Source organism: Sphaeramia orbicularis, chromosome 4 (genome assembly GCF_902148855.1).
Source record: "Sphaeramia orbicularis chromosome 4, fSphaOr1.1, whole genome shotgun sequence".
Taxonomy (NCBI): Eukaryota; Metazoa; Chordata; class Actinopteri; order Kurtiformes; family Apogonidae; genus Sphaeramia; species Sphaeramia orbicularis.
Window position 1 is genome coordinate 24,651 of NC_043960.1, and position 23,828 is coordinate 48,478.

A 23,828-nucleotide genomic window follows, 5' to 3' on the forward strand; every position below is an offset into this window, starting at 1 on the left:
TATGTAACCCCCTGCAATAAAAATGAGTTGACAGCCCTGCTCCAGGACATGTTCGACAGCCTTTATTATCTAGAGCCATTTAATGACAGAAATAGAAAAAAATCGGACCAATGGCCCTGTATCTTAGCGGCCAAATTCAAGCTTTGGTAAATGTATCCAGATCCATTTATTCTCCCCCAGTTCTGTGTATTTATTCTATTACAGTAATAGCCCATGTTTTGCTCATATTCAATCAGATCTGTCAAAAATTCAAATTCACACTTGATATCATTGATACTGATTTATTGGATCAATCCACTTCCTATCTGTTATAATGGGAACATTTTTCAAAGTCGCACCAAATCCAGAATCAGATCCAGATCAAAATAATTTCACTAACTTTTGTTGACATCATCATACAGAAGCTGTATACCAAGTTTGAAGTCAATCAGAATTGTAGTTTCGGAGAAGAAGACGATTGAAAGTTATGTAACGGACAACAGACGACGATGACAGATGATGACAGACGACGACAGATGCCGCCGGCGCCGCCGGATGCTGCATGACAATAGCTTACGGCCTGTCGGCCAGTAAGCTAATGAAATTGTCTGGGGCTAAAGATATCCTTATATGTTGTAAGTAGTAACTGTTTAAGAAGCTCTTCAGGATTTGTTAGTATTAGGGATGGAAACAATTAATCCACTAATGATTAATTGTCAATAGAATTTACTTGATAAAATTATTAATTGTTGGTTAATTGATTGCCGTTGTTGACCTGTCACACCTGTCTGAAGGCTGCTGGTTTGTCTGCGCTGCGACGCCGTGGCTGGGATAGCTGGTCATTGAACCGGATCATGGCGTTGATGAGTTAGAATCGCTTTATGGACATGATGGACCAAACACAGACCGACTGGTTTGTGGAGCGGTGCACCCCCGAATAAATACACGCACAAATGCTGGGGTCGGTATCAGAGCATTTTCCTTGGAGGTTGGTCTAGTCCACGGTCAGTGAGACAGAAGCTGAAAACATCCTCGAGGCTCCTGATTCGGGCCACAGATGTAATGAATTTGCGAAGCTTCAGGAGGTGGGGAAAGATAAATGAGCGAAAAGTTTCACTTCTGCGGGGGCACAGACCTGCACCGTACCCCCATAGTATTAGAAGTAGGATGGAAAGTGACGCACGTACGCGTGCAGTTACCAGCCAACACGCACGCATCACACCGCCACATCAACAGATGAATTCCACAGGAAACACTGACTGTATCCTCTGGTTCAGTAAATCAATCATTAAGGAATATGACATGCATTTTTTCATGAAGTGTATTAACAGTATTTAGCTTTGATTTTTATAGATGATATTGAAAAAGAAATTCAGGTTCTCGGGAAAATCGCTGCTTAACAATTAATCGTTAATCGATCGATAAGGGCAACCAACTAACGATTAATGAATTAATCGATAATTTGCATCCCTAGTTAGTATGGAATATGTTCAGAGTAAATCAAAGTTTCGGTGCATTTAGAGAACCAAAAAGAAATTACAGAACTACACTAAAGTAAATGGTGGGTCTCAGGAGGTTAAATATCTTTTTAATTAAACGATATTTAAAAAAAAAAAAATCAAAATACATTTCAATGTTAGCCTAATTTTTGAGTAATAAAATCAATCTAAAAAATAATCTAGATACTTTTTTTCAGAATTCATGCATGAAAGGGTTAAATCAGTGTTTTGCAACCGTGGGGTTGCCTGAAATTTGTAGTAATGATAAAAATAAAAAAAAAAACCTTACCAATAAAAAAATCTATGGTGAGTTGACAGAGACAATCCCAATCCACAAAAGACAAACTGTGGTTGGGAAACTGCAGCACTGTGCTTCTGTTTCTGTGTCAAATGTTCACTGTGGTCAGTTTCAGATGCTGCAGCTCTTTCATAATTCCTAGTTTCAGTTCTTGTTTGTTCAGTATTAATTGTCCTCCTTGTAAATCCCAGCTGGACTGACTGGACAGATCCTGAGCCTTTGTGCAGTAATCTACACCTGGATTTACTGCCTCTGTCCACAATAATAGACATTATATAGACTAAATGTGCTCTAAAATTAACGTTTATTTGCAGCATAGTATAGCAAACTATTACATCATCTAAAACAAATTAATTTTTGCAAAAACAAAATGTCTCCGTTTTCAATGTCTGAGGTCACCAGAAATTTGTGATGTTAAAATGGGTCACGAACCATAAAAGGTTGGAAACCGCTGGGTAAAATATACAAATACTACTAAAATATACATAAACCTAGCTGTATACTACAGATAAAACAGATATATACAACATATAAGGATATATTTAGGCAGTATAGAATATGTATTCTATTGTATGTATGAACAAATGTTACACTGTAAACATGTGTGAATGTGTTTGTTTTGCCGTAAGGTGGAGTTTCAGGCTATAGATGGTTCCTATGTGACCAGTCCACCCATCATGGTCCACATCTCCATCAGAGCGGCTGAAACCACGCCCCCAGAGTCTCCTGGAACATGGGTAAGAGTAAAACACATGGTTACAGCCACAGACGTGTGTTTTAAATGGACGATGGTTAAAGAGACGGCGTCTGTGTCCAGGTCTGGACCTGCTGGAGGGTCAGTCCAGACCCATCACATGGGAGGAGCTGAGATATCGACAACGACAACATCGACGCCGGTTACCTGGTGGCAGTGGACGGACCTCTGCATGGACGCCTGAGTGTCAGAGGTGAGGTCAAAGGTCACTGGGTCATCAGTGGTGGTATGTGAGTGTATGTGCTGGTTTTAATATAGGAGCTGGAGTTAGTTGAGCTTTACATCCAGTTTAACCCTTAAAGCGCTAAACAGCAACTCTGACTAAAATGTTTAATACCTGTTGATCCACTAATCCTTTCAGTCAGTACATATAAATACTGGTGTAAAGGCAGTTTGTCAGCATTTTCATTTGACATTCAGAGGCTTCATAGTTACCATGGAAACACCAGCATCTTCTACAACACTGATTCACAAGTAAAACCTGTGGAGTTGGATCAATGACTGTGGATAAAATGAATAAAAAAGACCTACAAAATAATAAATAATGTGGGGAAAAAGTAGCAAAAAATTTACTAAAATAAAGTAAAAAAAAGAATAAATAAGCAACAAAATGAACAAAAACAGCCAAAGTAATGATAAAATGACAAAAAATAATAATCACATGATAAGAGTACATTAGCCAAATGAACTAATTGAAGAAAAACATTTAAAAAACATCTTTACATACGTTTAAGAAATGTGATAATCATAATCTCTATTTTAAACGCTCCAGTCCATTATCAGATTCCTGTCAGAGTTCATACATACGTAAGTGAGGGAGAATTAAACTTCCTGTTACTGGTCTTATATTCATGTTGGCTATGTAACTTCCATTCTTTATGATTTCAATTGTTTTTACACATACACGGACATAAAAGAACAAAGTAAATCAGATTAACCTAAAAGAGAGTTCCAAGTGTGTCAATCTGATTACTCATAATCAGATTACTACTGTTACTTGATAAAACAGATCAGATTATACTGTTTACATTGTCACTTGAATAATCGGATAATAATCGAGTATTAGTATGGATGTAAACGGGTTCAATAACTGATCTGAGGACAACAGTGCCCAGGACAGGGGGCTCCAATCCTGGTCCTCAAGAACTGGTATCCTGCATGTTTTGGATGTTTCCTTCTTCAGTCCACCTGACGGTTGTTATCAGGCTTCTGCAGAGCTGGATCATAGTCTAATAGTAGGGCTGTTAGAAAATATCGGTTCTGCAATATATCACGATATTTCATTTCACAATACTGTACCGATATTAAAAAGTACTGTATTGATATTTTTAGGTATTTATTCAAACGCAGATATTGTGGAGGTTTGTTTTAGTTTTTTGGTTTTTCTTTGTTGTTTATATTTTATTTATTATTATTTAACACTGTTTATTAAATAATGGTTATTTGAAGCATCTTAAAAGCACTTTTTACTGTCTGAGAGAAGCAGATGTTCGTTCCTTTGTGGGATTGAACTCAAATCCTGTTCTGATGTTAGTTCTGAACTAATAGAATCTGAACATTTGAACAGGATCTGAAACTGTAATGTCTGTAAAAACAGAATTTCAGTTTGAACACAGGAACATTTTGTGATAGAACATTAGATCCTGTTGGGATCAAATAAAAATGTGTTTAGTATTTGTGCAGATTTCTGCTGGAATTCAATTCTTCCGGGAAATAATCATTTCAAAAAAAGAAACAAACAAAAAATTGCTTTTTGACAGTATCATGATATATCGTGATATATCGTATTGTGATCCTAGTATTGTGATTTGTATCGTATTGCCAGATTCTTGCCGATACACAGCCCTACTAATAAGAGGTAAGATATGCCTTTATTAGTCCCACAGGGGGAAATTTCAGGTTTACGGCAGCAAAGAAAGTGCAAATCATTTCAATCATTTTTCATCATTTGAATCAGGTGTGTTGGAAGAGGGATACATCTAAAACATGCAGGATACCGGCCCTCGAGGACCAGGATTGGACACCCCTGCTATAAGAGGACGATAGTTGAATCCAGGACCTGCTCTCTGAGAACATGTAGAAAAGTAGCTCACACTTAAGCATATACTTACTTTCCAGCACTGATTGGAATTACTTTTAGGAAACTCCGCCCCTGCGTCCTTATCTGTCGTGCTGTAATCCTCTGCTGGTATCCTGACACTCGCAGCGCCCTGGGAATTCCCAGAGAGCTTCGTCTGGCCTTTTCCGCCCTTTTTGCTCCATGTGTTGCCCATCCGTCAGGGACTGTGGTGTGGCAGGGGAAGCATATGTCTAGTGGCCCTGCATGTGTTTCCTAATCAGGTGTAAAATGGGGCCGCGGCCGCTTCGCCAGGGGCCGCCGCCGCCTCTCCGTCCACGTCTGTCCCTTCCAGCCCAGCGCGTTGGGAAACGGACGCTTTGTCTCCGACCGAAGGCAGGAGGGAGCAGATTGGAGCGACTTATGCCATTTCATGGCGCCGTGCACAGGCAGCAGATGTACTGTCCCCAAACAGGTTTGAATGCTACCAGCAAGTGGGGGGGTGGGGTGTGGTAGGGGTGGCAGGAATGAAGGCACCCCCGGGGGCTCCGGCAGAGTTAACCTTTCATGGAAGCTTTAGATGCACAAACAGGGACTGGATGGATGTTTCCAACTGGTTCTGTGGAAGATTAGTGACTGTATGATCACTGTAGACCAGTGGGTCCCAAACTCTGGGTCTGGACCAAAAAGTGACTGTATGATCACTGTAGACCAGTGGGTCCCAAACTCTGGTCTGGACCAAAAAGTGACTGTATGATCACTGTAGACCAGTGGGTCCCAAACTCTGGGTTCGGACCAAAAAGTGACTGTATGATCACTGTAGACCAGTGGGTCCCAAACTCTGAGTCTGGACCAAAAAGTGACTGTATGATCACTGTAGACCAGTGGGTCCCAAACTCTGGGTCTGGACCAAAAAGTGACTGTATGATCACTGTAGACCAGTGGGTCCCAAACTCTGGGTCTGGACCAAAATGTGACTGTATGATCACTGTAGACCAGTGGGTTCCCAAACTCTGAGTCTGGACCAAAAAGTGACTGTATGATCACTGTAGACCAGTGGGTCCCAAACTCTGAGTCTGGACCAAAAAGTGACTGTATGATCACTGTAGACCAGTGGGTCCCAAACTCTGAGTCTGGACCAAAAAGTGACTGTATGATCACTGTAGACCAGTGGGTCCCAAACTCTGGGTCTGGACCAAAAATCTGGCAGAGCTGGTTTTTAGGTTCAGCGGCCGATAAGACATGAGCAATATGAAGGCACTGTGTGGTCTTGTGGTGGCCTTTGTTGTGTCTTCATTTTTTGTCTCTGTTGTGTTTTCATCTTCGTTGTTGTCTTTGTCATCTTTGTTGTCATCTTTGTTGTTGCCTCTGGTGTTGTTGTCATCGTCTTTGTCAACTTCGTCTTCATTGTCGTCTTTGCTGTTGTCATCTTGTCATTGTCTTTGTTGTCATCTTTGTTGTTGTCTTCATCAAGTCTTTGTCTTCATCTTTGTTGTTGTCGTTGTCTTTGTTGTCATCTTCCTCATTGTTGTCTTGTCATCTTCATTGTCATCTTTGTCGTTGTCGTCTTTGTCTTAGTTGTCGTCTTTGTCGTTGTCCTCTTCGTTGTCGCCTTCGTCATCTTCGTTGTCGTCTTTGTCGTTGTCCTCTTCATTGTCGTCTTTGTCGTCTTTGTTGTTGTCTTTGTCGTTGTCGTCTTCGTTGTCATCTTTGTCGTTGTCCTCTTCGTTGTTGTCTTCGTCGTCTTGGTTGTCGTCTTTGTTGTTGTCGTCTTTGTCTTTGTCGTCTTTGTTGTCGTCTTTGTCGTTGTCGTCTTTGTCTTCGTTGTCGTCTTTGTCGTTGTCGTCTTTGTCGTTCTTGTCATCCTCCTCATTGTTGTCTTTGTTGTTGTCATTGTCGTCTTCGTTGTCGTTGTCTTCTTCGTTGTCGTCTTTGTTGTTGTCGTCCTCATTGTTGTCGTTTTCTTCATGTCGTCTTTGTCGTTGTCGTCTTTGTCGTTGTCGTCTTATTGTTGTCGTCTTCTTCGTTGTTGTCTATGTTGTTGTCCTCCTCATTGTTGTCTTCGTTGTTGTCATTATTGTCCTTGTCGTCATGTTCAGCATCGTCTTTGTTGGCGTCTTTGTTGTTGTTATCTTCATTGTTGTCTTTGTCGTTGTCATCTTTGTTGTCGTCTTTGTTGTGTCATGCGCGTTATAAAATATATTCCCAGCTTCGAAACAACGCCCAAAAGAGTGACGATAAGTTCATGATCGGAAAAGGCACCTGATAATTGTTTGTGATGCATTTGGATGTTAGATCACCCAGATCAGATGTGATGATGCAGAGCTGTACTCTCTTGAACTGTCACTGAAGTTACATTGACAGAATTTACTAAGTTAAACAAGGCTTTTCAAGTTAAGATTTGAGATATTTTTAACTTGTATTTTTGTCTTATCACAAGTCAAATAATCAGTTGTTATTGTAACACAGAATAATGTTAGCACAACAAATGGGTCCAATTCTATTTTACTGTGTGTCATTCAGAGACTTAACATGATGCATATTTTGTCTGGAAATACAATAAAGTTGGAATAATTTAGTTTTCATACACATTCATTTAAATTCATTACATTTCAACCTTATCTGTTCATTACACTTTGGGTTTATTAGTTCAATACTTACATTCACACTTACTTTTTGTCTGTTTGACCTGCATCACAATAAGTTGAATTTGATGTATCTTATCTCTGATCATTATTTATCCTTTTTAGCTTTTATTTTGTACATATTACACTCATTATCTCAGCTTTTCCTCATTTTCTGCTTCTTTCCCTGTTAACCCTGTTGAACATCAGGGCACTGTTGAAACTCCTGTGTCTTCTGTTTTTGGTTCGGATTTGTATTCATCTGTAGAAGACTAAGACGCCGTTCAACGATTGATGGTGTGATTCAGGGACTTAATGCAATGCATAAATTGTTTGTAAAAATATAAATGGCACAAGAAGCTGGTTCTAATTAATCTGAAAAAGGGCTTTAACTGTGAAAAATACATAAGATGGGTTATATATTAACCTTATTTATTCATAACACTTTAGGTTTAGTAGTTGAATACTTAAAATTGTGCTTGTTTCATTTTTAATTCATTCACTTATTACATTAAATTGAGATAGATTTTGATCATTATTTATGTTTTAGCTTTTATTGCACATATTAAAGTCTTTATCTTTGCTTTTCCTTTTTTTTTTTTTTTCCTCCTTTCACAATTAAGCGTACACAAAACCATCTTTAACATCAGTGTTGTTGAAACTCCTGTGTCTTCTGTGTTTGATTTGGATCGATGTTAACCTGTAGAAGCTCAATACTTAATGCACTGTGTATTTGGTCTTTAAAATGTAAATGATGTAAGAATCTTTTCTAATTAATCAGATTTAGTAGTTTAATACTTACATTCACACTTGTTTCATTTGTTCTTTGAGGCTTTTTTATTAATCTCTGATCATTCTTTGTCATTTTTAGCTTTTATTATTATAGATATTATTATATTTTATACATATTTAAAGTCTTTATCTTTGCTTTTCCTTTTTTTTTTTTTTCCTCCTTTCACTATTAAGCATACACAAAACCCTCTTTAACATCAGAGTGCTGTTGAAACTCCTGTGTCTAAATGATGCCAGAACCTGGTTCCAATTAATCTTAAAAGGGCTTTAACACTTTGGGTTTAGTAGTTTAATACTGACATTTGTACTTGTTTCATTTTTCATTCATCTGCATCACATTAAGTTTAGATAGATTTAGTTTTTTGAGGCTTTTATATTTATCTCTGATCATTATTTATCCACTTTAGCTTTTATTTTACACATATTTAAAGTCTTGATGAAACCCTCTTAACATCAGCGTTGTAATAACTCCTGTGCCGTCTGTTTTTTACTTTGGCTCTTTGTGAACCTGTAGAAGTTGCCAAAGCTGTGGCTCTGGTTCCCACATGCGTGTCGTCCTGCCTGTGGGATCCGGTCTGCGGTGGATCGGTCTCAGAGGAGGCGCCGCTGACACTGGACGCTGCGACTCAGGGGCGATGGCGTCACTGCAGGCTGGGCCCAACGCCTTCAGCCAAATGGACGGCTGCCTGTCCCATCACACACACACACACAGGCACCGTCCTCCCCATCCCGTCGTCTCCGTTATGGCCGCTTGCCCAACGCCACCTTTGGGCCCAATTACCAAGTTGTTTCCATCACTTGGACCAGTAGCCGGTTCCCCCTCGGTAAAGTTGCTAATGAGTTTGGGGCTCGCGACCGCTCGTCTCTCAATCTGTCTGCTGACCTTGCCCTTCTGTCTCTCTGGCATGCGCACGGAGACAGGAAGCCCCATCCTGGCAAGCGCTGGCGGCCACCGGGAAGGACGCCATGTTTTACCCCACCGGTGTTCACAGCACAAACCGCAGCCAACGCCTCGCGGTGCCTGAAGGCGCTAAGAGAAACTTGTTATTTCCAAGTGACAATGGGAGAAAAACAGCGCATGTGTTGGAGGCTGTAATTGAATCAAAGTGCGAAGCTTTCCGCTGACAACAACACATGTCCTCCAGTAGGCCGCCAGTCATGTGACACTCTGCTGTTAGCGCGAGCACGAAGTACAGCGAGGCGGAGTGAGGAAGGCCAGCCAGCAGCGCTGAGCTGCCAGATGGACCCGGCCTACATTTCATTAATGTAGGACACACAAGTTTTCATCTTCTGTCCAACAGCTCACCAGTTCGGATCCACGTTCCTGGACCAAAACGACCTGTTAGGAATATTTAGCGGCAGGTTTATACAGCGACAAAGACTGAGGGGTGTAAATCACATAGTCTAATAAAGCAGCGGTTATAGTTCAGGGGCCACATTCAGCCCAGTTTGATCTCAAGTGGGCCAGACCAGTAAAATCACTGAATAATAGAATAATAGCCTATAAATTATGACAACTTTATCTTTTTCTCTTTGTTTTATTAAAAAAAAAAGCATCAAACATTGTGTAAGTCATTTTACAGCTTATTAATGGAATAATTAACCATAACTACAGTGAAAGAGTCTGTAAGAAAGAAAAAGTATTATTTATTTATTTATTTATTTTTCTTGCTTATTTTCTGTATGTTACAAAACAAAACAAACATAGGGGGGCATTTGAGATACCTTGACCATAATAAACCTACAATTGTTTTAGTAGTGTGATGTTGAAAATTGTCCTTTTCTTCCATTTATCCTGACTCTGCTCTTCTTGAGTCCTCAGTCTATGCGTTGGAATCTCCATCTTAAATATTCCATTCACAGTTTGTATCCAGTCATTAGTTGTAGGTGGTTCTAATCTGCACCGTTTTTGGTAATAGCCTTTTTACAGGCTGCTAATAGTATTTTAAACAAATATCTATCATTTTTTCTTACATTATTACCAATAATACACCTGAAATACATCCCCAAACATGTTTTAGGGATTGCATAACCCAGTATCTGAACAAGTGTTGAATATACTTGATCCTAGAATGATGCAAGTTTAGGGCAAAACCAAAAGACATGAGCATGATTTACATTGACATCTCCACATTCTCTCCAACAAAGCTGAACAGTGGACACATATTTAGCTGTAATTTTATGTATTACGAAAGGAAAAATATTTTTAACAAGAAAAGCACTCGGAGAGCACAGACCTCCGCCAAGACAGATCTGTTGTGCCCCCCACCCCCGATCACCACCAAAATTGAATCATTTCTTCCTTGTGCCATTATCAACATTTCCTGAAAATTTCATGAAAATCCGTCCAGAACTTTTTGAGTTATCCTGCAAACAAACACACGCAAACAAACACACAAAGCAAAGCAATCACAATAATACCTCCTGGTGGAGGTAATAAAATAAACAAAAACCAACAAACGTTAAAGCTTGTTTTTTGACCTGAGAGTAAAAATTTAACCCATAAGGACCCAGTGTTACTTTTCCGGCACTTTCCAAATTAATTTTGTAGCTGAACATCAACCCACTGTTTCCATCCACTGTCACTGTTCCAACTCCATGGGTTTTACTGGTGAATCAATGTTGGAGACGATGACAGTGTTTCCACGGTAACTATAGAGCCTCTAAACATCCAAATGGGTCATATCTGATGACCATGAAAAGATGAAGAACTGTATTTTAAATCAATGATTTACATGTATTGATAGGATTAAGGGATAAACAGGTATTAAACAGTTACATCAGTAGATGGTTTAGGTTAAAGGTGGATGTTTGGGTCTTTTTGGGTTAAAAATGGTGTGAATCACTCATTAGGGGTTCAGGTGATGAAAAGAAACCAGAACGACTCCTGGTATGAAAATATTGACTTCGTATTTCAACAGAGAAGTTCTGTGTAAGTCTGCAAAGGCAGGGCTTTTTGAAAGTAACCCCTAGTGGCCATTAGTGGTGTTACAACCTTAAGTTGCTTCCGCATTGGCATCGTTTTGGAGCTTTGTCATTGCCCCTTGTACTGAAAATTGTAAATATGTTGAGATATTTCTGAGATACTTATATCACTGTCATTAACTGTGATTTAAAAAAATAAAATAAAATTCTGAAACGATGACCAATAGCGGCAGAGAAATGAGCAGCTGTGATTGGTTGACAGGTGGGAAGGCCTTCATGTTCCGCGTTCGAGACCTGAGGGAGGGCGTGGTCGTCTACCATCACTCCGACAGCGACACCACGCGCGACCACATCGTCTTCCGCATCAGCGACGGCCGTCACAATATTCGCCACAAGTTCCCCATCAACATCCTGCCCAAAGACGACTCACCGCCGTTCCTCATCAACAACGTGGCGGTGGAGGTCCAGGAGGGCGGGGCCGTTCGGCTGGAGGAGTACATGCTGATGGCGTCCGATCTGGACTCCAGCGACGACTACATCCTCTTCCAGGTGGTGTCACCTCCCCGAGTGGGTCAACTGGTCCGGAAGAGCTCCGCCTACGACGCAGGTGAAGGCGGAGTCAGCTTGATTTGAGAGAAAAAGATAATTATTTTTCTCAACTGACAGATTAATTAATATCATAGGGTAATACACCGTAATATCTTGTAGAAGATTGGTAAATTTCTCTTAATATCTTTAGAAAAAATGTTATTTTGAAAAATGTGATTTTCTTGTCAGAAATTCGCTCCGTAACGAGAAAAGAAGGTTTGTTATTTCTACATAATGAGAATTAAGTTATTGCAAGAAACTTTTGTATATCACAAAATGACCTGATAAACTCTTGAGGAGCACTGAAACGTAAATGCAAACTATTTTCTATTTTCTTCTTTCATTTACGAGTCAAACAACAAAACAGCCCAGTTTTTTTTCTTGATTTCTTTCAATTTTAATTTTTAGTCACTTTTATGACACAGATAATAAAATAATTATCACATTATGAAGAGAAAAACAGCTTTGTGTTCTCAGAATACCTTCAGAATTAAGCAGTTTTCATGAGTCAGTGAGCTTATTATCAAGAGAACATACTCTCAAAATATCAGAATACTCCATACTTAACCTTATCATGAGAAAACAATTTGTATTCCATTGAGAACAAAATAATTATGTCATTATCGGGAGAAAAACAAGCTTTGCAATCTCAACATATCACAAAATATGAAATTTATCTCAATATAATGAAATAATTATCCATTTACCTGAAAAAGCAATACGTTTTGTAAACTTGAAATAAAATAAAAACACATTATCATGAGAAAAAAATGTTATCCATGTCAAATTAGATGTACTGTTTATTTGACTGTTGTTTAGTTTCATATCCAACTAATTCTTTAAAGAGACAACCTAGCTGTGATATAGGGCTCTACAAATAAAACTGAATTGAATTGAAATTGAATGTAAAAACCAGATCAACAACAGATCAAGAATGAAAACAAGGTTTGTTACCTTCACATCATGAAAAAAAGAAGTACAACTTGTGTATAAGACAAAAAAAGTTCGGTTCTTTCACAAAAAAGAACTAAAATATGCGTTTATTCATTCCTTGTCATTCAGTTTTATGTCTGATCTTTACTTTCCACCATCATAATGACATGAATAGATGATTATCAGACAGTTTTGTCCTATAAATACCTTAAATGGTGATTAAAATCTGTTTCTTCATCACAGACTTCTGTAGGTTTCATATTATTTTTTGTCTTTTGTGATGACACAGGAGTTTCAGTGGACAGTTTCCTGCAGAGAGACCTGATCCAGGGTCAGATCTTCTACCAGCACTCAGGAGATGAACGCTTCGAGGACGCCTTTGACTTCACGCTGTCCGACAGCCACGAGCCGCCAAACCTCTCCCAAACATATGTACGCAAAGTAACACGTCCAGCTGTCATCTCTGTTCTGGTTTCAGCTGTTTTCCAGATGAATTATTTAATTTGTTAGTGGAAAAAATACTCAGATCCACAATAAAAATACTGCCTTTAGAATATTACTTAGATGGATTATCAGCAAAAGTAGAAGTAACTGTTATATATTGGCCACTGGAGGTTTTGTAAAAGTTTTATAATTCTTACACTGTTTGATTTCATTAGAAGTTTTGTAAGTTTTGTCTGGCTTGTGACTGAAAGGTTGCCAGTTCGATTTCACGGACTGGCAGAAAAAGTTGTTGGCTGATGTGCCCTTGAGCAAGGCACTTAACCCCCCCATTAGCTCCCTGGGCATCTGATATGGCAAGCCTGCTGCTCCTTGTCTGCAGTGTGTGGATGTGTGGTGTGTTCCTCCATGTTCTAGTGGTGGGTTAAAAGCAGAAGTTAAATTTTAGTGTGTGGTGCATGTACTGCATACTGACAATAAAAGGATCTTAACCTGATCCTAATCTTAATCTTAAAAAAATCTGAAAAAAGAAAAGTTTCCATTAATTAAGAGGAAACATTAACACCTCTAATAGTTTAATCCACAGTTTTTCAACCTTGGGGTCGGGATCCCACTTGGGGTTGCCTGGAATTCAGATGGGGTCGCCTGAAATTTCTAGTAATTGATGAAAAAGATAAAATAAAATTACTAATAAAAATATAATGCGAGTTGAGAGAAACAATCCCAATCCATAAAAGACAAACTGAAGCTGAAACTGCAGCGCTGTGCTTCTGTTTCTGTGTCAGATGTTCATTGTGGTCAGTTTCAGATGCTGCAGCTCTTTCATAATTCATAGTTTCAGTTCTTGTTTGTTCAGTATTAATTGTCCTCCTTGTAAATCCCAGCTGGACTGACTGGACAGATCCTGAGCCTTTGTGCAGTAATCTACACCTGGATTTACTGCCTCTGTCCACAATAATAGACATTATACAGACTAAATGTCCTCTAACATTAACTGTGAGTGCAGCGTATAACTCACTAGCCGTGAACCTCGGAGTTCTTCTGTTCGCGACACGTATCAGTTAACAAAACGTCTGGAATCCAACTTCTCTGTTTGCGGTCTTTACTTAAAACTTAGATTGGTACAAACAAAAGATCAATTTCTAAATTAAATGACATGACGGTCAAAAGACTGTGATGCTCCAGGCTTCAGGCTTCTGGTTCTGCTTTTCTTTCTTTACGTTTTTATAATCTTAGCAGCCAATACGATTGCATCACACAGTGATATCAAGACTTATACTATTATTACTCGACATTCATATAATATACATAAATTATTAATAATAAATCAAATATAAATATGAGTTTTTAACTGAAGCACAAAAAATGGCTCTAACCTTAACCTTTATTTGCAACATAGTATGGCAAACAATTACATGATCAAAAACAAATTTTATCAAAAAAAAAAAGGTCTCAGTTTTGAATGTGTGGGGTCGCTAGAAATTTGTGAAGTTAAAATGTGGTCATGAGCCAAAAAAGGTTGGGAACCACTGGTTTAATCTATAAAACGTGCAAAAATGAGCTAAAACTGCTCTGATAAATCATGAAAATCAGCAACAGAGCAGCTGGACCTGACCAGGGGTCACATAAATGTAAAAAAAAAAAGCAGTGCTGTTTTAAATGTGGTAATTTTATAAAAGGAATAACTTAAAGATAAAGAAATCTTTGAATCAGAAAAGATGGAACCAACATTTTCCTTTTTATCTCTCCGCTCGACAGGCCATGAGCCACTGTGAAGGTGCTGTGTCTAGCATCGTCTTCATTGTCATCTGTGTTATCCCCGTCGTCTTCGTTTGCAATTTCTTAAAAACTACTGGTCATTCCAAATTTTATATCTGTCTTCCTTGGGACAGTGTCTGCAAAGATTTTTCACAATTGTGAGTTAGGTTGATTTTCAAATTTTTTTATGAATTTTTGAAATATTTTAATCCATATTTTGAATATTTATAACATGTGAATGGTTACATGTATCCTACATATTTACTATTGATCACTGATAGAAGTCATATATGTACTTTTTCAACATTGATTTTTATTTATTTTTTTTTAATCCATGACTATGATTTTAAATGTTCTATTGTTTTGTTTATATGAATCAAACTTTTTAAGCTTGAGCAAAAAAAAAAAAAAAGGATTTCTCCTCATGAAGTTTTGATGAATATTTGAAATACTGAAAATGCACCTTTACTTACAATGGTTCATATTTTGAAGGTTTCTAACATGTATATGGTTACAGATATAAACATAGTTCCTGTTGATCACTGATAGAAGTCATATATGGACTGTGATTGAATTAGTTGAGTTCTCCTCCAGTGAAAGTCCCGCCCACTTCTATAGGTAGATTGATCTGCATCCAGAACACAGGACTGGAACATAGAGACAGAACCAGACAACCTCACAAATCCAACTGGGATTGATTCAGACAGAACATGACGCTGACATACAGGGACATTGAAATATACATCATCTTAGAAAAGCAAAACAAAATGTAAACTTTTCGAACATACAATCAGTCACAAAAAGTCGACAGTCAAATGTTCCAAATGTCCACAAATACAGTGATCCAGCTGCTTTAACTTGACTCGACAGGTTTCACTACAGGATGTTTACATCGAAAAGAATGCGGTTGCGCGTGGAGCATGTGCATAATTCTTAGGGGGTAAAAAAAAAAAATACGGGGGTAAACATTGTACAGTGGCACAGAGCGCGCACGGCTTCTTAGTGAAAATAGTAGGACTATTATATATTTTACATATGTATAATAAATCTAATGCCAGGGTGATGATTTTTTTCAACTTGAGTTGAAAGCAGCTGGATCACTGTATTTGTGGACATTTGGAACATTTGACTGTGGACTTTTTATGATTGATTGATTGTATGTTCGAAAAGTTTACATTTTGTTTGCTTTTCTAACTTGACGTGTATTGCATGTCACGTGATACTGTGATTAGACACTATATAAAACACCTGTGTAATCCTATTTGTCCTCAGTTTGATGAAGGGCCTCGGCCCCAAACGTCACATTGTTTAATAAATTCTTTGGGAGCTCACAGGTTGTGCGGACCTTCCTTTATTTTTTTCATACATTTTTTTTTGGGATCCTGCATACCTGTCATTTTCTGGATGTGCGTGTCAATCACCTCTCTTCATACAGGGACATTGGTCATACTTTCTTATTTCTGCTCTAAAATAGACTCATTAATTCTCTAAAACAGGACCTGGTTAGTCATAAGTTACAGACTGATTATAAATAATGTCACAATAATGTTGGCGTGTCTGCCTTCTCATGCCGGTTAAAGCTGTTTTCTGTCCTCTCTGCATCCAGACGGTGGTGGTCCATGTTTTCCCGGTTAAAGACCAGCTGCCGGTGGAAGTTTCCGGCAGCGTTCGCTCTCTAACGGTGAAGGAGACCGAGGTGGTTTATGTCACCCACGCTCATCTGCACTTCGTGGACAGAGAGCATCCAGACGCCGACCTGACCTACGTCATCACCCAGCCCTGCTTCAGCCCAGTGCATCCTGGGTAAGGGGAGGTGAAGCTCTGGAGGTGATCTGCCCCATGCTTTTATTCTGTCCTCTGGGAAACGATGTGAGGTTTTTCTCTGTTTCAGGCTCATGGATGCAGGACGACTGTTTTACACAGACACCACCAACGCCATGAAGAAAGACCACATGGTCCCGGTCCTGAAGTCCTTCACACAGGTGAGTTTGTTTGGGGGTCCTCAGATATTTCTACACTGCAAAAATCCAAATCTTACACAGTGTATTTTTCTCATTTCTAGTCAAAATGTCTCATCACACCTAAAATAAGACATAACCCCCTAAAGAGTAACTTTTATATTTTTATATTTGGACTAGAAATGAGAAGAATACAATCGGTAAGATTTAGATTTTTTTCCAGTATTTTTTTCTCCAGTATTTTTTTTGGTAAAGCTCAGTTTTGACACCTTTGACCACCAACATTTTCCCATCCATTCTCATGAACACAGTATCATCAAATAGAGTCAAGGATGGAGTGGAAATATTTTGGTAGGCCAAAGGTCAAAGTGAGTATGACCTTTGGCCTACCAACATTTTTTCAGTTCATCCTTGTCATGTCCGTCCACTGTCATGAACATAGTATCATATTTCATTAGTTAGATCAGACATTCATTCAGACTCAAGGATGAAGTGAAAATACTTTGGCAACCAAAAGGTCAAAGGTCATGCTCACTTTGACCTTTGGCCACCAAGATCATTTCAGTTCATCTTTGTCTGTCATGTCTGTCTGTCCACACACAATGTACTGCACAAACATTATGATGCAAAAACAACAGCCGCATCTGATTGTAACTAAAAAGACTTGAAATAAAGGCAGTGCATAAATGTTTTTTTCACCAAAACAAATCAGATATTTTATTAAATAGAGAAACTAGCCTTAAACAGCAATAAAACAACAGTGACACCATGAAATGTGGATGTTTATTGCATCTGATATTGTCATTTTTCAGTCCTTTTGTTGTGTCTGATATCCAGTAAAAAGTAAAAGTAGTAAAAATGTTCTACTCAGACTCTGATTTAGCTGCACTGGTCTGATCTGATTGGTTACAGAGCACGGGATTTAAGAGAAGCGTGCTTATTTACTGTGAGTTTTTTTTATTATCATTGTCAAAAGTCACAGTAGAGATTTGTTTCATTTGACTTGTCAGTTTCAAGCAATTTCAGCCAAGTTTTGTGTCAAACTTTGTGTTATTTCAAATAATATTCTTTTTGTCAGTTTTCTTTTGTCTCTAATAATCAGTATATCAGTTCTGAAAAACTCATATTGATCAAACTCTAGATATAAAATAAACTAAGAAAGAGCCTTCTCGTAACCATGTCTTGTGATTTCTCAGCATGCAGTGAACCACATGAAAGTGGCCTTCATGCCCCCGGTGGAGGACATCGGCCCCGATCCACTCTTCATCCAGTTCGTCTTCTCCGTCAGCGACCACCACGGGGGCACTGTCTCAGATCTGGTCTTCAACATCACCGTCACCCCCGTGGACGACCAGACGCCAGAGGTCAGAGGTCAAACACACACCCAGTCCCCCTCTGTGTTTATACGCCATGAGCTGCTGTGAAGGCGCTGTTTCTGGTGTCTTCGTCTTCATTTTATCCATGTGTCTTCCTTGGGACAACAGTCGCTTTTCCATTGACCCTCAAACTGCGCAAATATAACTTGGGCATAAAAATTTACCTGATGGAAAAACGACAATTTTGCCAAAAGTCTCATTTTTTTATTAAAAGTTTTTGCGCTAGCAAGAGGTGGTTTATCGGGCGTAGTGCAAATGGTATATCATGCAAAACTGCAATGGAAAGACCTTTTTTCGCAACTAGTCAGGTGAATAAAAAAAACCGGATGTTGACGAACGTCACAACAAGTGAAGAAGAAGAAGAAACATGTTGCAGTATGTGTGGACACACCAGGAAACCCAATCGTTTTTTAATTTAGTACGAGATATTCACGATTGTCACTATGTTTATGGAATGACTTCTCATGTCATCTCCCGATAATAAATAAACAAATCATCGCATTTGTGATTTAATAGAAAAACTGACATTACGCACTTGTGTTTTTTCGACATTTAGTAAATATCAGTAAAGTTTTGCGCAGATGTCCAATGGAAAAGTGACTAGTGTTTCCAAAGTTTGTTCACAGTTTTGATATATTTTACAGTGTTTCCTGTGGAATTGATCTCTAGGTGTGATGGTGTGTCATCAGTGGGAGGGGGGTGGCTGGTTTCTGTCCTGTTTATGCAATAAGTGGGCCTACTCAGTGAAGAAAAAAAATCCATTCACTCGCTTCTTCTGATTACCTCAAGAGATTACCTCAGAAAGGTGCCGTGTCTCATACAATTTTTACCCCCGTATTAGTTTAGTACTTCTGGTGTTTTCGCACATGTGCACCATGTGAGTAAATCTGGTACAGCATACTGCTTGCTGGTTTTACACCCGTATCATTTTTACCCTCATTAACTGTGTAGTTTTGAATATCCAAATAATGTAAAATTTACTATAGTACATGATTAATGAACAGGGTAAATTCAGTACGACAGGTTTCACTACTGGATGTTAACATCAAGAAGAATGTGGTTGCACATGCCTGACAATTTGGAGCATGTGCATAATTCTTAGGGGGTAAAAAAAAAAAATACGGGGGTAAAAATTGTACAGTGGCACAGAGCGTGCACGGCTTCTTATTGAAAATAGTAGGACTATTATATATTATACATATATATAATAAGTCTAATGCCAGGGTGATGATTTTTTGTATCATGTGTATGGTGTGGCAGCAAAGATTTTGCCGTGGTGCACCGCCACAGTAAAACCTTACCAGCAGAAATGCTGTTGTATGTTTTGAATTTGTGGCGAATTTTTGAAATATTGAAAATGTGCCTTTACTTATATAATGGTCCATATTTTGATGGTTTATAACTTGTAAATGGTTACAGATATAAATATAGTTTGTATTGATCACTGATAGAAGTCATATATGGACTTTGATTGAATTAGTCGAGTTCTCCTCCAGTGAAAGTACCAAATTCCACTTGTCATTGATTCCTGACAGAACATGCTGATGAGATACAGGGACATTGGTCCTGTTTTTTTCTTCCAGGTTTGTATGATTTGTCCACGTTCTGACAGAAAGCTTCCCGTGTTTTCCAGATGTTCACCAACCTGCTGAGGGTGGAGGAGGGCGGAGGGGCCTTTGTGACCGAGGAACACCTCCTGGTTCGGGACCGGGACAGCCTAGAGGAGGCGCTGAGGGTGGAGGTCCAGAAGACGGCGCTCCACGGCCGGTTGGAGCTGCAGGGCCAGACTCTGCTGCAGGGAGACGGATTCACCCTGCAGGACCTGAGAGGACTCCGGGTCCGGTCAGTAAGCCCGTTTACAAGACCATAAATATCTGATGACTGTTAGTAATCACATAATTGGAATAATCAGATCTGATGCATTTACATGCACTTAAGAAATCCGATAATCCTAAACCCTGGTTTAGATGCTCTCCAGTCCATTATCGGATTTCTTTCGGAGTTCGTAAAAACCTAATGATGGTCGACTCAAACTTCCTGTTATTGTCTTCTGTTCACGTTTGACTACATAACTTCAGTTTTTTACAGTTTTAATTGTTTTACACATGCACAGACGTAAAAGAATGGAATAAATCAGATTAGCCTGTATACATGCAGGAAGTATCCACGCCACAGTAAAGTGTCCACGCCACAGTAAAGTGTCCACGCCACAGTAAAGTGTCCACGCCACAGTAAAGTGTATGCACCCGCTCTGATTTGAGTGGATTTGCTGTTTACAGAGTCCACGTCGCTGCACCCGCAGAATCATGAATGACTAAACCCAACAGGAAACATGTTCAGGCAGGAAATCGGGATTTAATGTGGATGTAGGAGTGGGTTAGTTCTCTGCGTGGACAGTTTTTCCATCTTCTGACACAACCTCTCATTGCATTTTAGACATTTTCAAGTTTACAGCACCAACGCAAAATGATGCAGAGAATTCCCCATTATGTTACTGTCTTTATTTACTGCTGTTTTAAATCACAGCTCAAGTTTCTTTTTTTTTAACTATGCTATTTTGCCATATTCATTTTATTTTCCACATAAAAACATGTAGGATTACCTCCTACTACCATTCATATCATTACTAGCCCGTTGACCCGTGTGGATCCACAGGTTCTAGATGTGGTAGTTTTTATGCTGTTGTGTATTAGTGCATGGTGTACTGCATTTATCCAGTAGTCACTGCCAAAGTGTTCTGGGCATAACAACGTGATTTTAAGGCTGTTGTATTCAAAATTACTAATATCTCCCAAAATATTGGTTCTATCAACTTGCCGTTTTTGCTACTGTCTTCCTTGACCAGAAATACATAAGTGTGACAAACTGCAACAGTCAGCTCTGTACAGATTTAGTGTGAATCCCTGGGTGCACACACACACACATATGCACACAGAGGCCACTTAGCTTTTATTATAGATTTGATTCACCTTTTTCTTGTTCATATCTTAATTTATGAATAAATTATGATAAACATGATAGCCACAATAATTATAAGAGTCATGATGCTGACTACAACCATAGATGTAGGCACCCAGCCGCTTGAATAAAGGATATTGATAATGGGAAATACTGGGTGGATCATATAAAATTCAATGGTTCTTGGTTGATAAATACTCCAAAGATGAAATAAAACAAATTCAGAAAATAAAATTACAAAGCTACTGTAGATAGATCGATAGAACAGAAATGATGAAAAATAAATGTAAATAAGCAACAAAATGAACAAAAATAACAAAATAATAAAATTTATACAAATGGAGTTGATGATAGATAATTTAAAAACTGTAGAAAGAAAACCGAGGTAAGTGATGGTACACCGGTCCAACCGACAAACATCAGCATCAGCAAAAATGAACAAAACTGACCGAAAAAGACAAAATGAACAAAAAGGACAAAATAAAGAAAAAAGTCATTTAAATTTTACATGTTGTGTTTTTTTCACGTCTTGTTTCTCGTCTTGTTTCAGGTACATCCATGATGACTCGGAGACGACGGAGGATGAGGTCAGTCTGAGGGTGACAGACGGTGTGAACGCCGCTGACGTCGTCCTGCCGATCCAGGTGAGTGTCGACCGCTGATGTCCTCAACCACATCCATCCTTTGAACAATTACTTCTCCTTTTAGTTTGTGTGGAGTCAAACTGAACAAACTTGGCTCTTGTGGAAGTTCTGTCAACTCTTCAACATTTATGGTTATCAGTTATTGTCGATATCAGAGCATAAATCATTCAGTTTATAATTTTATCATAGGTGTTGGAGAACTAACACCATATAATAAGGTATTGTCTTTTTTTTTTTCGCAAACGAGATTTTTAATCTCAATCTTTTTTGCTGGTTAGTAAATTTGTTGTGTATATGAGGAGGGACTTGAACTGGTTTGAAAAAAGCAGAAAAAATAACTGATGAATGAATAAATAAATAGCTGTGATACTGGACTTGATGCAGTCGCAGCTGAACCTATCGACTCCATCCAAGGATTTACACTCCTCATAAATGTCTTTGTCGTCGTCCTCAGATTCTCCCGATGAACGACGAGCCTCCTCAGCTGGGTGGGGGTCTGCGGGGGGAGCTGAGCTGTGAGGAGGGGGGGCGGGTCCAGGTGACGGTGGACTACCTGTCGGCCACGGACCGGGACAGCGACGACTCCAGGCTCACCTACATGTTGGCCCGAACTCCCGGTTGGGGGGAGCTGCAGAGGGCGGGGCTTCCCGTAGATAAGTTCTCCCAGCAGGACCTGCTGCAGGGCCACATCTACTACGCCCATACAGGTGAGGGGCATCATGGGACCTCGGGATGCGTTTAGGGAACACGGGTAAACCTGGTGACATGTCTGTGTTTGTCTTAAAGGTGGAGAGATCGGCCCTCAGCCGGTGTTCGATACAGTCACCCTCATCATCTCTGACGGGGAGGCTGGAGGGACGGACAGCTGTTGCCATGGAGATGCCCCGCCTCCACCTGTACCGCTGCACGGCACACTTCCTGTGTATGACCTCAACATCACTGTTCTTCCTGTCAACAACAAAGTCCCTGCAGTCACTTTGGGTAAGATGAACAGCTGCAGCACAACGTCATAACTCTGTATTCTAAACCCTGTGATGATCATTTTAGGGAATTTTTTAATATTATACAATGTTATTAACATACTTTACTACTTAATACTTATCAATCAAATCAATCAAATTTTATTTATATAGCGCTAAATCATAACAAAAGTTATCTCATGACACTTTACATATAGAGTTGGTCAAAACCAGACTGAAGCCAATTTACAGAAATCAACAGAATCCTCCAGGAGCAAACACTAGTGAGGGGTGACAGTAAAGGAGGAGAAAAGAGAGAACGATAGAAACAGAGAGAGACTGGGGGAGAGGGGAGAGACATGGATGCAGTTGATGCACAGAAAATTGAACTGGAACATCTATGGAACTGTATAATAAACACTATCATAACTATATGGATACGTGAGTGATGATGATGAAGGAGGAGAGAGGCAGGACACAGCAGCAGGTCCAGAGAGGATCCAGGGAAAACCTGTGAGGATCCTGGGAAACCTGTGATGATCCTGGGAAAACTTTCGATGATCCTGGGAAAACCTGTGATGATCCTTGGAAAACCTGTGATGATCCTGGGAAAACCGGTGATGATCCAGGGAAAACCTGTGAGGATCCAGGGAAAACCTGTGAGGTCATAAAGCACAGATACTCCAGGGAATGAAGTCAAGTCACGTAACATGTATTCACTGGGGCGTAAATAGAAGAGAAAATTAGGAGAGAAAAGGTCAGGGAGGAAAGGGGAGCAGAGAGGAGGTCATAGAGGAGGAGGGAGGAGAGAGAGGGAGGTCATAGAGGAGGAGGCGTATCAGCAGAGCTCAGTGTCCATCAGTCTAACACTATAGCAGCAGAACTCAGATCAGCCTGAGCTGCACTAACTATAAGATTCATCAAAAAGGACCGTTTTGAACCTCCTCTTAAAAGGCAGAGGGTGTCTGACTCCTGGACCGAGGCAGGAGGTGGGTCCACAATCGTGGAGCGTGATAGCTGAAGGCTCTGGCCCCCATCCTACTTTGGAGATTCTAGGGACCACCAGTGCACATGCATGTGGACAGCGTAGTGCTCTAGATGGATTGTATGGAACTGAACGTTCTTTCAGATCAGTGGGTGCCTGGACATGAAGGGCTTTGGAAGTGAGGAGGAGTATTAAAGTCTATCCTAGCTTTTACAGGGAGCCAGTGCAGAGAAGCCAACACAGGACGAATATGGTCTGTGATACTGGTTCTAGTGAGTCATGGGCAGCAGCATTTTGGATT

The 23,828-nt window shown here is 39.6% G+C and overlaps 1 protein-coding gene across 1 annotated transcript in view; it reads left to right on the forward strand.

The window, feature by feature from the left end:
- Nucleotides 1-23,828, forward strand: part of LOC115417988 (FRAS1-related extracellular matrix protein 1-like) — a 106,906-nt gene that overhangs the window by 19,555 nt on the left and 63,523 nt on the right. The window contains 13 exon segments of the mRNA XM_030132255.1: nucleotides 2,406-2,484; nucleotides 2,487-2,513; nucleotides 2,594-2,645; nucleotides 2,647-2,723; nucleotides 11,190-11,534; nucleotides 12,738-12,880; nucleotides 16,254-16,450; nucleotides 16,539-16,629; nucleotides 17,802-17,969; nucleotides 19,615-19,823; nucleotides 21,490-21,583; nucleotides 22,038-22,290; nucleotides 22,370-22,564. Of these exon segments, the coding sequence (XP_029988115.1) occupies nucleotides 2,406-2,484; nucleotides 2,487-2,513; nucleotides 2,594-2,645; nucleotides 2,647-2,723; nucleotides 11,190-11,534; nucleotides 12,738-12,880; nucleotides 16,254-16,450; nucleotides 16,539-16,629; nucleotides 17,802-17,969; nucleotides 19,615-19,823; nucleotides 21,490-21,583; nucleotides 22,038-22,290; nucleotides 22,370-22,564 (1,930 nt within the window).